This window comes from Aquarana catesbeiana, linkage group LG04 (genome assembly GCF_042186555.1).
Source record: "Aquarana catesbeiana isolate 2022-GZ linkage group LG04, ASM4218655v1, whole genome shotgun sequence".
In the NCBI taxonomy this organism is placed as follows: Eukaryota; Metazoa; Chordata; class Amphibia; order Anura; family Ranidae; genus Aquarana; species Aquarana catesbeiana.
Genome location: NC_133327.1, coordinates 33,600,188 through 33,617,177, shown reverse-complemented (window position 1 = coordinate 33,617,177; position 16,990 = coordinate 33,600,188). Strand labels below are relative to the sequence as shown.

Genomic DNA, 16,990 nt, shown 5'->3' with positions numbered 1-16,990 from the left:
CCCTGCTGTTCTAAAGCTCCATGTAATTCCTTCACATCAGAAGCCCTCCATCACATTAGAGCCCCCTCCATTCTTCACATCAGAAGCCCCCTATCTCATCAGGGTGCCCCCTTCATACTTCACAGAAGCTTGCCATTACGCATCAGAGTAGACATTACATAAGGTCCCAATCTGACATCATGGTCTCCACCAGATTCCCTGCCCCTTACATCAGGGTCCTCGTCAAAGTTTCCTATTACATCATGGTCCCCATCAGAGTCCCCCCTAACATCAGGGTCCCGATCTGAGTCCCACCTTACATTAGGGTCCTCATCAGAGTCCCACTTTACATCAGGGTCAGGTCCCCTTCCAAGTCCCACCTTACATCAGGGTCCTCATCAAAGTCCCCCCCTTACATCAGGATCCCAATCAGAGTTCCATATATTGACACCAAACTGATGCATGTGAAGTATGGTTGCCACCTCATCCCTTTAAAACTGAACACATATTAATTACACAGGTTCTGTGGGTGATTGAGGTGGTAATTAAACTCACTTGGTGCCTTATCTGCATTAAATTAGCCTCAGAACCTGTGTAATTCATATGTGTTCAGGTTTAAAGGGATGAGGTGAAAACCCTAAAAACCCTAATGTGAAGCCATTATAACAAAGGGAGGTGGGGGAGGATGGTATGAAGGCAAATACAAGGACAGTACAGTGGGGGAGTGTTTGTATCATTGGTATCATTGTACTCTGTGAATGTATGATAAGTATTGTTAAAGGAGATGGCTGCCATCCCAGAATATACAGCTGCTTATGAATAGTCATCGTATGTCACCGAGACTAGAGTGCCAGATAAGACGGATATCCCCACCCAAGGTGCTAATGAAATTCCTGCAAAGCCCAGACATACAGGGGTTAAATAATAGAGCTGCAATAATGCTGCTCCCATCTGACAGTTACAAAACGCCTGGGTGTGAATGGAGCCTAAAGGGTTAACAAACGCCGGTCACGGTTTATGCCCTAAACTGATTCTGCAGTACGACCGGCCCGGCCACACCAGGACGGAGATGTGCAAATCCTTCTGGGCAATAAAGGGTTAAACACAAACCTGTGATAGCAAAGCCCCAGCCGGGCAAAAATAAACCTTAGACCTTTTTAGGCTCCATTCACACTTTGCGTTTCATGAATGCGCGAAAAAAACGCACTAGAATCGCATGTTTTGCCGCGCACTTCGGAAACGCTTTCAGTGCAATTAATGAATTCATTGTTACTGTCACCCCAAACGTGGTTAGAGGGTAAAAGAATGCGAGGTTCCACGTGCTCTGAAGCTTCTTTGGCGCATTTGTCAAGTGTATGTGTGACGTGCGTAAGTGTGTGAAAAACGCACACAAAAAAAAAAGTGAGCTGCTGCGTGAAGATAGAAATGCGGCCTCACAACTTTTACCTGGGCCTGACAATACAGGAGTAAAACCCTAATATGTGATCGTACATCCCTGGCCCAGAAATAAAGGGTTAAAGAACGCCCGATGTTGTTGCACACTGACAATAAGGAGTTAGCTCCCGTTCACACCGGTGCGACTTCTCATGCAATTTGACAGTTCCAAATCACATGACAAGTCGCACCCCATGGCCGGCAATGGAACCGTTCATATTGCCGCGGCTCATGTCGCAGTGATTATGAAAAAGGTTCCTGCATGACTTTTTACCGATTTTGTTGCGACTTTCATAGACTTCTGTTAAATTAAGTCGCAAGCCGCAACAAAATCGGCAGAGCAAATCGCACTGATGTGCGGCTTTGAGATCGTGCTGAAGTAGCGCGATTTCAAAGCCGCACCAGTGTGAACCAGAGCTTAGTGCTTGTGATAGTCCAGATCTGTTCTGACATTGAAGGGTTAACCTTAGACCTGTTAAGGCTTCTTTCAGACAGGTGGCAATGCTTACCGACCTCTGAAAAGTGAAGCAGTGGATCGCTTTTCAGAGGGCGGCATAGCAGCAGCTGAAAGGCGTTGAGGACACCCCCTGACGGCTCCTGATGCCTGTTTTTTTTATCATTATTTATTTTTTTAAATTGCTGAACAGCACTACTGGAATTTTGGCTGGTTCCTGATCAGGGATGAGCTCAGACATGTTTGGATCCTCCTGAACCCACCTCAGCTATCCCGCCAGAAAGCTGTCACTGTGCCCTGTCAATCACAAGTGTTCTTCGTCCTGCAGCTGTATGCACGTATGCCCGCCCCTAGTGCGGAGTGACAGCTTCCTGGTGGGATAGCTCAGGTGTGTTTGAACAAGAATCATAACTAGTTTTGCCACCTCATTCCTTTAAACCCGGACACATATGAATTACACAGGTTCTGAGGCTGATTAAGGTGATAATTAAACTCACTCAGTGCCTTATCTGCATTAAATTAGCCTCAGAACCTGTGTAATTCATATGTGTTCGGGTTTAAAGGGATGAGGTGGCAACTCTAATCCAAACACACCTGAGCTCATCCCTATTCCTAATGAGGCAGCCAGAATTTGCCCAGTGGGTGGTGCTGTCACCAACCCTCCCAACCAACATCTTTTAATTGAAAAATTGAAGGAGCTGGTGGGAAATTGTCAGCCAAACAGTTGCTGCATCCAATCAGAAGCAGCTGCTGTTTGGGTATTCTGTTGCTTGCACTGACTGTCAGAATACAATAGCTGGCACCACTGCACATTTGTCCATCCACCTTGTATAACATGGATGGAGGAATTTGTTGGATAGTTTACGTATAGCCCCAAGGCTGAATAGAAAAAAAAAAAAAAAAAAAACTCTTATGCCCTGTACACACGATAGGAATTTCCGACAACAAAATCCATGTTTTTTTTCCGACGGATGTTGGCTCAAACTTGTCTTGCATACACACGGTCACACAAATCTTGTCGGAAATTCTGAAAGTCAAGAACGCGGTGATGTACAACACGTACGACGAGCTGAGAAAAACGAAGTTTAGTAGCCAGTGCGGCTCTTCTGCTTGATTCCGAGCATGCGTGGAACTTTGTGCGTCGGAATTGTGTACACACAATCGGAATTTACGTCAACGGATTTTGTTGTTGGAAAATTTGAGATCCAGAGCTCAAATTTTGTGTGTCGGAAATTCCCATGGAAAATGTCTGATGGAGCCTACACACGGTCGGAATTTCCGACAACAAGCTCACATCGAACATTTTCTGTCGGAAAATCCTATCGCGTGTACGGGGCATTAGTGTATGCAATGCTTTTGCATCTCAATCCTTGTGGGAATCCATCTTGAGAAGAAAGGGTTAAACACAGGGCTGAAACAGAATCCTCCCGAAAGTCACAACATGCGTGGGGCAGTTTAGCAGAATGGACAATCGGGGGCATTAATAATTCAAAGCTGGCTGCAGGCTACAAGGACCCCCTACACATTCTGTTCTAGTGCTGTCAGTCTGTACAACCTCTATAACAGGGTTTCTCAACCAGGGTTCCGTGGAATCCTAGGGTTCCTCCAAAGGTTTCTAGGGATTCCTTGACCATTTTTTTTGGCCTTTTTAAATAAGTTCCCACTGACACCAATTATATTTTTTACCTATCTGAAAGGGGGGAATTCTTCCCAATGACCACAACAGTAAGGAGCACTCTTCCCAATGACCATCACACTAATGTATCATGAATTGTAGCTATATTAATTTTTAGTGGGGGTTCCCTGAGACTGGAAAGTTATTTCAAGGGTTCCTCCATGTTGAAAAGGTTGAGAAAGTCTGCTCTATAGATTTATACGATTTCATTCTATACAACGGTACCAAGTCAAAGTCTATGGTACCCCAAACAATGTGCTCTTATGTGCTCCCTTGTGATCTGTTAGATACACCAGTCAATAAGTTTGATAAGTGCATAGAATGACTTGCTGATCCTGCCAGAAATCCAGGGAGCTGATAACTTGGTGTGCTCTCTGCGATTTTCTCTCAATGATACCAGAAAGTGTGTTGGGACTACATTTAAGCAGGTTGGGTTTAATGCTGCCCCAGTCAGGAGGGTTAGTGGTAATTTGCTTCCCGGGTCTTTCTTGGCGGGCTTTTGTGGGTCCGACTCATCAATCCTGTGCTATATAAAAAGGGACAGGGGTCCAGTCCAGAGAGAGAACTTGAGATGTTGTTAAGAGGGGGAAGCGCATGGACATGTTGCTGTTACTGGAGTCTACTCCTGAAGCTGGAGCACCTATGGCTAAATAGGCTTTTATAGAGTACGGGACCACTGAGACCTACAAATCACCTGAAGACACCAGATCTGGAGCTCTGCCTTAATGGACTCTATCCTGCGCAGGTATGCTGGGGCAGTTACCAAGCCTGAGGTAGGGTTTAGGGATGTTAGGAAGAGACTTTGAACTTTGTTATGTATGCAGTAAATTTTCAGTAAAGTTTCCAAAACTTTTTCTGTGCCTGGTCTGAAGTTATTGAAGGGGTGTAATGCAAGTAACCAACACACATAGTTCACAGTTTGGTCAGTTAAACACATTGGGGTATGGAGACAGCAGTATAGCAGTTAATATAGTGTAATGATACAAGTGGTTACCAAGGGTAACAAAGTTTCCTCCAGCATCCTTCTGTAAGTGTGTATATGTGACATGTGGAATAGCCTCTTGCAGGAGAAGTTGTTGTCATGCACAACAAGACTCTATAAAACCTTTGGACCGTTTTGGTCCGTGGTCCATTACTGAGCTCTCATCCCTTGAACCATTCATTGGCACATGGGCACCTGGATGCTTCCTGACAGGGTTATAAGATTCTCTATCTCCAATTGACTTTTAACCCACTTCTATTTCTGTCTAAAAAAAAAAACCCTGAAGAAGACTCTATGAGTTGAAACGCACCTAGGGGTGACTATTGGACCTTGGTGCCCCGATGACAGATCTAGATTTATATATGTCAGGTTTTTTCACACATCAAATGTCAGAAATTGGTTTCAGACCCTCTGAGCCATCGTCTATACCCTTAATAAGGGTTATTCCAAGAGCTTTATTATGAACTTTCCCCGAAATCTCCTGGCAGATTTTATGTTATGGCGGTTATGGTTACTGGTGCCTACAAAGTCCCCTCCATAGTACTTTTTTTCTACATTTCAATATTAGGGATTGGCACCTGTGAGCATTGCTAGGCACAAGCGCTATACATAAAGTTGTCAGGACTCTCTCTGTGCATGACCCGTCTCCCATAGTAACGGAACAAATCTGCACCGCAGAGGTCCCCAACCTGTACACAGGTATGGAGGAGGAAGAGTTAAGTGAGTGTGCGCATGGAGCCCGTTCTAGGCGCACAGCGGCGCCCTTATTCCGTAACTGGGATGGAAGTAGTGGAGGAACGCTGGATAGGTGGAGAGGGCAAGGGCTCAACGGGTCCTACCTAATTCCATCACCGTGACCGTGGTGGTGTAGATTACATCAAGAAAGGTAACTAGAGTTCAGTCATCCGTTTAAGCAAAGGTACCCCATGTTTAAGGCAGTGACCCTGTTCAAGGTGCCTAGTGTAGGCCAGAAGAACCCACCCTGGGGTAGGCCTCCTATGTGACTCACACTTGGCGTCCAACGAGAAGGGGACATGGAGAAAATGTTAACCATTCAACTCCCTACCCCCCACATACAGAATACCTCCACCTATGTGTAGCAAAGTCCTGGGGCCCCTGAAACCTAATGGTGACCTCCAGAGTGAGGGACAGCTGACATCCTTCTGTGTAGAGTGGGTTGCAAGGCACGGTGGGTGTAATGCAAGATGAAATGGTGGGCGCCAGACACTTTTTGAACGCAAAGAGATTTATTGTCTCTTGAACAGAACTGTGGGAGAGAGGGTTAGGGCCAGGACACCCTTAAGTAGATGCAATGACAATTGGCAGACTCAGAGACTTCTATAGGAAAACAGTTATACAGATGAAGGCCTCCAGCCAGACACCGCTTCTGTATAGGAAGGACCGCTGTCTCCTATGGCAACAATCTTGTAGCTGTTACTAACGGTAATTATATTTAACTATTGGTAACACAGACAGTTCTCCACTCACTCCACAATCACTCACTGTGGATCTTCACTCAATGAACTCCCTGTCTTTCACTAGACTTCGGATCCAATCACCACTGGATCCCTGGAGCTCTTCCTCTTGTAGCACTCAGTATCTTCCTCAAGCGTCACCCCCGCTTCCCTGCTGGGTCCCTGGCTTGGCACTCACTGATACTCTTCAAGCGTCACCCCTGCTGACCCACTAGGTCCCTGGCTTGGCACCCACTGATGGACCGCAAGCGTCACCTCTGCTGTCCCACTGGGTCCCTGGCTTAGCACTTGCTGAAGTTTTCACACTTCTTCATCGTCCCCGGTTGGTGAAAAGACTGCTCAGGTACTTGCTTCAGCTTACTCACAGTGGTCTCTAGTAACAAGGTGGATGGTCCCTTAGTGGTGACAGCTTCCCCTTCTACTTCCAAAATCAGCTGGTTCCCCATCCGGCTGAACCGCTACTTCTGGTTGGACTACAAGCCAGTACTCCCAACCCTATGCTACTCTCCTGCTTCTGGATAGGCCCTACCAGACAGCCGTCCAGGTGGCACAGAACCCCGATCACCTGACTCCACCCAAATAAATAGGCTCTCCTAGCAGGTCAAGGGACTTAGAAACCTCTGCCAATTGGCTGAGACACCCCATTCATTCATAATCTGTCCTTGCTATGCCCTGGCCTTGTCTTATCCAATGTCACCAGCTACCATGCCACCTAGTGACAGAAGAGAGAAGTGCAGCAATTCCAGAATTAGGGGGAAATCAATTGATCTCCTGACAATTGGCCAAGGCAATTATCGCCTGGGAAATAAATTTGATAGCAACCCTGCCTAAACATCAGGGTGCTACATATGTTAAAGCAGAACTTCACTCAAAAAGTGAGGTCCAGTTTTTGTTTTTTGGGGGGAGGGGGGGGAGTACCAAGTACAATTTTTTTTGTCGATACCCACTCCCACTTCCTCAGTCTTCACCTAGGTGAGGGTGACGTTGCTCGTCATGCCCCCTTCCCCACCTGGGGCACATCACACATCCCAGGAGGCTGCAGGACCAGTTTCCCTACATTGCACAATCTTGTGCAACCTGCGTAGAGGGAGCAAGCTATGATTCATCAGGAAGTCACATCCGGCTCCCAAATCCAAGATAGCGGCCCCGGGAGCCGCAGCAGTGAGCAGAATCCGCTGCGGTAAGACAGCACTGGAATTTATGGTCTGGTAAGTACCTGGTTTCTAAAAATCAGTAGCAACAGTATTTGTAGCTGCTGATTCTTATTTACAGGGTTAGTTCACCTTTACCACAAAACTGCCTATGAAGATAAGGGGCGTCTGTAGATAAAAACAAGCTGTATATCTCTGACTAAAGCTGAATAAAGCCCTTTCTATAGGTGTAGGCCATTTACATACTTCATGAAGCCTGACTGGAATACTCCCAGGACGTTGCTAAGTGAGGCCTAGTCATCACTGCCCACCTCAACCATCACAGGAGTGAGCAATCAAATGCTGAACTCAGAGCTACCGCATCAGGGGGGAGAGAAAGAGTATGTGAGGGGGTTTGAAACAGCTCACTCCTGTGATGGTGGAGGTGAGCAGTGATGACTAGGCCTCACTTAGCAATGTCCTGGGAGTACTTAGCAACGTCCTGGGAGTATTCCAGTCAGGCTTCATAAGGTATGTAAATGGTCTTCTACACCTATATCAAGGGTATTATTCATCTTTAGTCAGAGCTGCACAGTTTGTTTTAATTTACAAACATCCTTTACCGGTGTTCTGTCGAAGTGCCCGCTATCGAGAAGTGCCCGGGACTGTGCGGCTGTCCGGATTTTCTCATTTGCACACTGCCCGGGACGAACGGCCATGCGCCATGAATGCGCCGTACGGAACAGCACAACAGCTGATTTCACGATCAGCTGTCGTGCAGGTGGGACGGCGCCTGCGCACAATAGCCAACAGAAGAGATTTTTCTGTCAGATTGTGCCCCGCGATCCCGTGGCGAGTTCATGTCGGTGAGGGACGGATTTGTACATGCTGTGGGCGGATTTATAAATGATGGGCAGTTGGGGGTGGAAATTTTTAAAGATGGCCAGTGCTGCAAAACAAAACTTTTTTGTGCTATTCTTCCTGAGCGCTAGCGGGGCGTGTTAAGCCAACTGATGGGCGGGTTTTCAGGGTGTATTTAGCTAGCTAACACAAGCCATTTGCATTTCCTGAGTACAGTTCTATTATGCTTGTGTATGTATATATATATATATATATATATATATATATATATATATATATACTTCTATATATAAATTGTATATAAATACGCCCTGCAAACCCACCCATCAACATAAAAAAACCCACCCATCACTTGGCTAAACACGCCCCGCAAGCGTCCAGGAAGAATAGCATAAAAAGTTTTGTTTTGCAGCACTGGCCATCTTGAAAAATTCCGCCCCCAACTGCCCATCATTTATAAATCTGCCCACAACATGTACAAATCCGCCCCTCACCGATATGAACTCGCCACGGGAGCGCGGGGCACAATCTGACAGAAAAATTTCTTCTGTCGGCTATTGTGCGCAGGCGCCGTCTCGCCGTCACAACAGCTGATTGTAAAATCAGCTGTTGTGCTGTTCCATAAGGCACATGCGCCGTTCGTCCCGGGCACTTCTTGATAGCTGGCACTTCTCGACAGAACCGATATAAACGCGCCGTGGGAGAGCGGAGCACAATCTGACAGAAAAATTTCTGCTGTCGGGTATTGTGCACATAGCTATGATTAAGCGCCATTAATGGTGCGAAACGCGTCAGTTATCATCTGGAGCTGTGTCTCTGTTTGATGTATGGATTAAGCCTTATTTATTAAATGCATTATTTTAGAGTGCGGCCGTCCATTTTCTGCCATTTGGCTATTGTGCACAGGCGCCGTCTCCCCGTCACATCAGCTAAAATCACTGCTCGATAGCGGGCACTTCTCGACAGAACAATCTTTTTTTTTTTTATAAAGGTGAACTCTCCTTTTAAACTTGGTGAAGTTCCTCTCTAACCACTCTAGCTCTGGAAGGTTTACCCTCCTTCATGACCAGGCCATTTTTTGTGATACGGCATTGCGTTACTTTAACTGACAATTGCGCGGTCGTGCGATACTGTACCCAAATAAAATTGATGTCCTTTTTTCCCATAAATAGAGCTTTCTTTTGGTGGTATTTGATCATCTCTGCGGTTTTTATTTTTTGCGCTATAAACAAAAAAAGAGCGACAATTTTGAAAAAAAAAAAAAAAAAACAATATTTTTTACTTTTTGCTATAATAAATGTCCAAAAAAAAAAAAAAATTCTTCCTCAGTTTAGGCCGATATGTATTTTTCTACATATTTTTGGTAAAAAAAAAATCGCAATAAGCGATTTGTTTGCGCAAAAGTTATAGCGTTTACAAAATAGGGGCTAGATTTATGGCATTTCTAATTTTTTTTTTACTGGTAATGGCGGTGATCTGAGATTTTTAGCGGGGCTGCGACATAGCGGTGGACAAATCGGACACTTTTGACACTTTTTTAGGACCAGTGACATTTATACAGCGATCGGTGCTATAAAAATGCACTGAATACTGTATAAATGTCTTTGGCAGGGAAGGGGTTAACACTAGGGGGCGATCAAGGGGTTAACTGTTCCCTAAGGAGTAGTTTCGAACTGTGGCGGGATGGGATTGACTGGAGGAGGAGAGAGATCGCTGTTCCTGATCACTAAAAACAGCAGATCTGTCTCTCCTCCCCTGTCAGAACGGGGATCTGTTTGTTTACATTGACAGCTCCCCACTCTGGCTCTCTTTCCCGCAATCATGGGTGGCTTGCGGACATCACGGCTGGCAGACATCGCAGCCGCCGGCCACGCACGTCACTTCCCCCCCCCCGGCGTGCAGCAGGCATGCAACTGTTATAGCTCATTAAAGGGCGTACAGCTACAGCGATTTGCGAGAACGTGCCGACCTGCTGCCATATAATGACGGCGGCTGGTCGGCAAGTGGTAAAGAGTCATGTGAAGCTTCTCGCCCAAAAAGGAGCAGGAGCTTCATTTGGGCGACAAACGCACATAGGGCAGCGCATTGAAGTGAACAGGTTGTCCTATGAGTGACAAGCAAAATTGCGTGTAAATCGCCCACCCAAAATCTAAGCTGGAAAAGCGATTTCCCTTTACTCAAAGTGTGAATGGGGGGGGCCTTAGCGCTACTTAAAGCCAGCTAGCAGCTTGTTTAAAATGACAGTCAGCACTCCCATTAAGATCTATGTAAACCCTAACAATGAACTATTCTTGATTGGTCTTCTTTAGTATGTTAACTATACCATTGAAAACATTTTGTTATATTTGTTCGATAATGCAAAAAAAAAAGTGCTTGTAGATCCCAGTACTGCCAAGTACAGTGCTATCCCAAGCATTATTATCAGTTCTGCAAAGTTCATCTGTTCAAACTGTAAACTACAGAACACCTCCCCCCCATGTGATGGAGAAGAGGAGAGGGGAGGCGATCTGTAGCTCTTATGGTTCGTTCTTACATGCAGCAGCCTTTCCCACCCAATCCACAGTGAGTCAGGTGATAAGTCACCTCCTCGCCGCCCTTTTCAGCCTTTTAATGCCTTCCGGGTTGCCTTCTGGGTTCGGGGGGCTCCGGCTGTATGAATGGCTGGGGCCGCAATGACGTCACTCAAGCGCATGTGGAGCATGGAGCTCTGAAGGTACGGCACGGGTGATGTCATAAAAGGCTTACCTGTATAATAATCTATATATAAAGCTTACCTGTAGGTACAGAAAATATCTCCTAAACTTGCACTGTTTAGGAGATATTTCCAGTACCTAGAGGTAAGTCTTTTTATAGGCTTACCTCTAGGTACAAGATTAAAAGTGGAGTTTACTACCACTTTAAGGGCCTGCGTCTATGGGCCTTTATCGATGGTATTGGTTTGACATCAGCTGGGAATGCTTCTGAGATCTTTCAGAATTCATTGACAGGTGCAAAAAAGGTGACGCTGACCTCCTTCTGATCGTAGGTTTTACATTTCCATAGAACTGTATAGCAATGCAAATCGCCCGTCTAATGTGAACCAAAGCCTATGGACCCTAATGCAGCCACTATATCTAAGGACTAGTAAGTGTCAATATATTACATTTTTGAAGTTGGCTTTGAAGGCTTCAACAAAGCTATTTTGAGACTTGCTGTAAGTTTCCAGATACTTTGTGAAAGCTTTCTTTACAGTTTGGTCTTTCTACTGTATGTGCAAGGCCTAAAACCATGGTGGGACTTATCGTCTCTCAGCCATGGTGGGACTTATCGTTTCTCAGCCATGGTGGGACTTATCGTTTCTCAGCCATGGTGGGACTTATCGTCTCTCAGCCATGGTGGGACTTATCGTCTCTCAGCCATCTGAACAACTAACACCATGCCACACAAATATATAGTATAACGCAGTATTATTTGTGTCTATATTGAAAAAGAATTACCTTGAATTTCACCGCCAGCATCTCTGTTGCTTTCTGCTCCTTTGTTAAATCTTCCATCATCTTCTCCTTCTCTTCAATCAGCTTCATCTTTTCTTCCTCCAACAAGCTGTGGTCCTCCTGGATAGCTGCTTTCTCCTGCTGCAACCTCTCAGCTTGTTCCTTCAAGTAGCTCCCTACATTCTTCTCTATGAGGTTGTCGTCATTCTCCTCCTCAGCCTCCGTATCCGGAATAGTCTCCCCATCCACCGACTTTTTCCTGCGACTGTTCCGCCGGCGCTTTTTGCTGAGCATCCCCCTTTTTTCAAGCTGGGCCTTCAGCCTGGCAATCTCTTCCTGGAATTCCCTCAGCAGAGTGTCCTTGGGGTCCTCATTAATTTTTGGCTTGTTTTTGATGTTCTTAGCCCTGTTGGCAAACCTGAGAGTGGACAAGGTTTCGTCATAGTGGTGGGAGACTGGGCCCAGTGTGGCCACCATGATGGTTTTAGCATTGCCACCTAGAGAGTCCTGTAAAAGACGGGTTAGTTTGGAGTCTCTATAGGGAATGTGGGTGCTGCGCCCATCCACCAGCGCTGATATCACGTTACCCAATGCTGATAAAGAGAGGTTGATTTTTGAAGCTTCCTTGGGCCTATCTCCATTCATTCCTGTTTTGCTTTGTCTTTCGCTGCCAGCCAAGTCCACCAGGTTGAGTTTCCCAACTCGGATATGTTCCTGTCCATCCACACCCAGTTCACTGCACTCTATAGTGATAACAAAGATGGTGTGGGACCTGGAACTGTGCTCATTCATGTTTGTGGAGGCCACCGACCGAGCCTGGTTACCTAAATTCATAACGTGTTCTATCTCCTTCACATTCTTGGTCACAAAAGAAGACAGGTCCTTAATATATACTCCGCTTTCAGGATTCTCCTTGAGTTCTAACTTCTTGTTCTGGTCTTTACATAAGAGGTCTCGGATTTCCTCCTGATAGATCTCCAGGTAAGACGCCCTCACCAAGTATTGCTGGTTTTGGGATCTGGAGATATGGGTGAAAATGTGATCAAAAGAATTCGGAATCACCCCTTTTTTATCTGACTCGGCCCAGCAACCCTGCATGGTGTAGGTCTTGCCGGTGCCGGTCTGTCCGTAGGCGAATATGGTACCATTGAACCCTTGCAAGACAGAATCGATGAGGGGCCTGACCGTCTCATCGTATAAGTCTGTCTGCTTGGAATTGGCATCGTACACAGCATCAAAAGTAAACGTCTTTGGCAGTTCCCCAGGGTTCGCCCTTGGACTCCGAATGGTCACCTGCCCCAGTTTGACATCCATAGCCACTATCCTGTCGTAGCCAGCCGCTTCTTCTTTCCTGTTGATTGGGCGGCATCTTACCACCACCTTCAGGGCTTCGCTGTTCTTGGTTTTACTGCACATCTTGCTCCCCTCCCCTTCTGCGTCTCCTCTGTTGTGATATTGTTTATTCCGAGGAGGGCACCTAGGAACACAGAACGGTCCCCTCAGACGCTGACATTCACCCGTCTATCCACAATACGTTCCTCCTCACCCTCTCCCACCACAGCTGGATCCAACGCCTTCAGTAATCTCTTGGTAGCATCTCACCGTCAACAGCAGAGCATCCATTGGAGCATCGTTCCTCCAGATGCGGATTTCAGGTGTCAGGATGAAGCTGGTTCCAGCCTTTGAGGAGATGTCCTGGCGCGATGGTGTCAGTTGCAGATTTGGGTGGCTAATCCTCTTTGATGTTCATGAGAGGCAGCTGGAAACGCCTAGTCTCTTCTGGGGCTGTGGATGCTCATTCATTGCTCTGCGGCCGCTGTCTGTGGGAGAATGACAGGGGAAAACAGGGGCTGAGGATGGGGCGGGGTCTGGGAATGATGCTGTGGACAGAGGAGACGAAGAGGAGGAGGAGGAGGAGGAGGAGGAGGAGGAGGAGGGGGAGATGCCTGCACTGGCTGACACAGGCACTCAGATAACACAACACACTAAGCTGCAGCAGTTTTCTCTATCAGAGGCAACCCAACAGGAGGATGACCTCAGCCCCAAGGGAGGCCTGATCTTATCCTGCTCTGGAATTCTGGGGGCTGTAGTTCCCAAGCTGATAAGATCCCTAATGCCGGTGGCTCATTATACACGTCCTGCCTCTGAGCCACAGATTACGACCAACGATAAGTCAAACATCAAGGGATATGTCCGATAAAAGGAAGCAAAAATAAAAACATCGGAGCAACCAACCACAGCTCAGCGCAAGGGCACCTAGAAAACAATTGTTATCTATGTGTCCTTCTTCTACGAACGCTGCCAAAGGGTGGGATGCAGTGCAACGCTTTTATTTTTACGCACCTCGCCGCATGCCACTGCAGAGAGTTGAATGAAGTGTAATTCATGTGACATTTTGGTAAAGTTTAAGGGCCGGTTCACACCATAGAAACGCAGTCCGGATGCGATCTGGTTGCATTTATGCATGCACATTTTTTTATGATGTGTTTTTGATGCTTTCCAATGCATTTTTCACCTTAAATAGGGACATGTGCGTTTTTGATGCGTTTTACAGCGTTCCAGTACTGTCCAGTGCAGGAAAAATGCAGCGTGTTCTACTTTTTTTTTCTGAAACTGGAAAGCCCAGGAACTGACGGCACTGGTGTGAACTATGCCATTGGAAACCATATGGCCTACTTTCCACGCGTTTATGATGCAGAAAAAAAAAACGCACTGGACTGCATGTGATGTGAACTGGTCCTAAGGCTCCATTCACCCCAGTGTGTTTTTATTCATGCTTTTTGCAGAAACGCAGGACCGTTTTTTTTGTTCATGGTTCCCTATGGAACACGTTTACATCAATGCATTTTTGTGCCTCTGCGTTTTTGGAAAGGGTCAGGGACTTTTTTTTTTAAAGCAAAACAGTGCTTTTTTTTTTTGCTTTTTTGGTTCAATAGACTTTAATGGAGACGCTGCAAAAAAGCATGTAGTGCGTCTTTGCATTATTTATTTATTATTTATTTATTTATTATTATTTATCTGCCCAGCAACAAATTGGCCAAATAAAAAGAAAAAGCATCAAAAATGCAAAACGCATCTAAAACGCATGTCCAAAAATGCAGAAAGCACAGCAAAAAGCACTGCAGAAATGCTCAAAAACAACATGCATAGCTGTGAATGGAGAACAAACGCACTCCAGATCCGTTCCAGAAATGTTTCTGCATGTGTGTTTTTGATGCGTTTCTGGATGCATTCCAGAAGATTTTCTGCTTCTTTTTTCCTGTTTTCTTTTTCACTGTACTGGGGTCCGGTGCGTTTTTGATGCGTTACAGTGCATTCCGGTGAGTTTAATGCGTTACAGTGCATTTCGGTGAGTTTTTGATGTGTTACAGTGTATTCCGGTGAGTTTTTGATGCGTTTTATTGCGCTCCATTACAGTCCGGTGCAGGGAAAATGCAGCATGTTTAGGCCAGTTCACACCACATGCAGTCTAGTGCGTTTTTTCGGTATCAAAAACACATGGAAAGTAGGTTATATGGTTTCCAATGGCATAGTTCACACCAGTGCTTGCAGTTCCAGTTTCAGAAAAAAAAAAAGTAGAACATGCTGCATTTTTCCTGTACTGGACTGTACTGGAACGGGGTAAAACACATCAAAAACGCACTGGAATGCACAGGAATGCATCAAAAATACACCGGACTTAAGTACAGTGAAAAAAAAAACAGGAAAAAAAAAAATAAAATGCATCTGGAATGCATCCAGAAACGCATCGAAAACGCACCAGAACACGCCAAAAACATGTTAAAAAACTGCATGCAGAAACGCATCCGGAACAGATCTGGAGTGCGTTTTTGTGGTGAGAACCGGCCCTTCTACTTTTCTTTCCGGAACCGGAAAGCACTGGAACTGACTGCACTGGTGTGAACGATGCCATTGGAAACCATATAACCTACTTTCCATGCGTTTCTGATGCAGAAAAAAAAAAAAATGCACTTGATTGCATGTGGTGTGAACCGGCCCTAAGGCTCCATTCACCCTAATGGGTTTTTTCATGCTTTTTGCGGAAACGCAGGATATTTTTTTAACATTGGTTCCTATGGAACACATTCACATCAATTCACATCACATTTTGCGCCTCTGCGTTTTTGGAAAGGGTCAGGGACTTTTTTTTTTAAAGCAAAACAGTTCTTGTTTTTGGTTCAATAGACTTCAACGAAGAAGCTGCAGAAAAGCATGTAGTGTGTTTTTACCTGGATTTTGCCGCGGTCTGCTTTTTTGCGTTTTTTAAACCGCCCAACAACAAATTTGCCAAAATAAAAGCACAAAAAATGCAAAACCCAGCAAAATCGCAGTAAAAAAAACAAACACAAAAGCACTGCAGAAACGCTCAAAAGCAGCATGCATAGATGTGAATCGAGCCTTAGACTCCATTTACACCTGAGCAAGCCGAATCGCCGCAATTCTGCCCGATTCTGCCCAATTCGAAATCGTGGCAAATTACGGTGCAATTGCCAGCACTGTCACAAGGTATCTCATCCTGCGATCCCAGCAAATCACAATGCGCGATGCTTAAAAGAAGCTCCTGCTCCTTTTTGAGCAACAAGCGGCGCGAGTTGCGATTTGCCACGATTGCAGCATTATTGGGGGTGCCATTAAGAAGTAATGGTATCGCACAAGCATCCAACGATTTGCCGCGATTTAGGATCGCAGGCAGAATCGCAGGGATTCCACCCGCGATTCAAATCGCTCAGGTGTGAACGCAGCCTAAGGGCTGGTTTCACACCACAAAAACGCACTCCAGATCCGTTCCGGATGCATTTCTGCATGTGTATTTTTGGCGCGTTCTGGTGTGTATTTGATGCGTATCCAGATGCATTCCAGATTCTTTTTTTCTTCTTTTTCTTCACTGTACTGGGGTCCGGTGCATTTTTGATGCGTTCCAGTGCATTCCGATACGTGTTTGATGCATTTTACTGCGTTCCAGTACAGTCCAGTGCAGGAAAAGTGCAGCATGTTCGAGCCACACGCCGTCCAGTGTGCTTTTTTTTTTCTGCATCAAAAACGCATGGAAAGTAGGTTTTATGGTTTCCAATGGCATAGTTCACACCACACCCTCATTTTGCTGCAGAGGCAGCGGCTGGGGGGGGGGGTAATTCAAGCAAAGAATTGCAAGATACGAATAGGGCCGCGCTGCAACCGCCCCACAACCACACGCAAGCATACAGCGTGGGCGTCCGGTATTTAGGGGGTCCAAACAAGCGGCGAGGAGGCAATACGACGCCTCCTATCCACCTAGTAAAAGCGCACTGAAGATCGATCCAAACGCGAATCGCTCTTCAGAATCAAAGCAAGAGTAAAAAGCCCTCAAGCTGCAAAGGCGGCAGATGGAGGTGTACACACACTGCGGCTGCTATGCTTTACTTTGAGGTTGCGGCAAGCTATAAACACCCTATCAAGTTTGGAGGGCACGACCCCCCCGCAACCCACTCAACTGAATGGGGCCTTACAGCAACACTGTGTATTGCAGCACGGTGGTGTTGGGTTTTAA

The 16,990-nt window shown here is 46.0% G+C and overlaps 1 protein-coding gene across 2 annotated transcripts in view; it reads right to left on the bottom strand.

The window, feature by feature from the left end:
* Nucleotides 1–13,450, bottom strand: part of KIF3C (kinesin family member 3C) — a 129,068-nt gene extending 115,618 nt beyond the window's left edge. Inside the window, exon 1 of one of the 2 annotated variants that reach the window (XM_073624980.1) lies at nucleotides 11,467–13,450. In XM_073624980.1, the coding sequence (XP_073481081.1) occupies nucleotides 11,467–12,879 (1,413 nt within the window). In that variant the 5' untranslated portion in view covers nucleotides 12,880–13,450. The remainder of the gene's footprint in view (nucleotides 1–11,466) is intronic. The other variant, XM_073624981.1, reaches the window with a different exon arrangement.
* Between the last annotated feature and the right edge of the window lie 3,540 nt (nucleotides 13,451–16,990).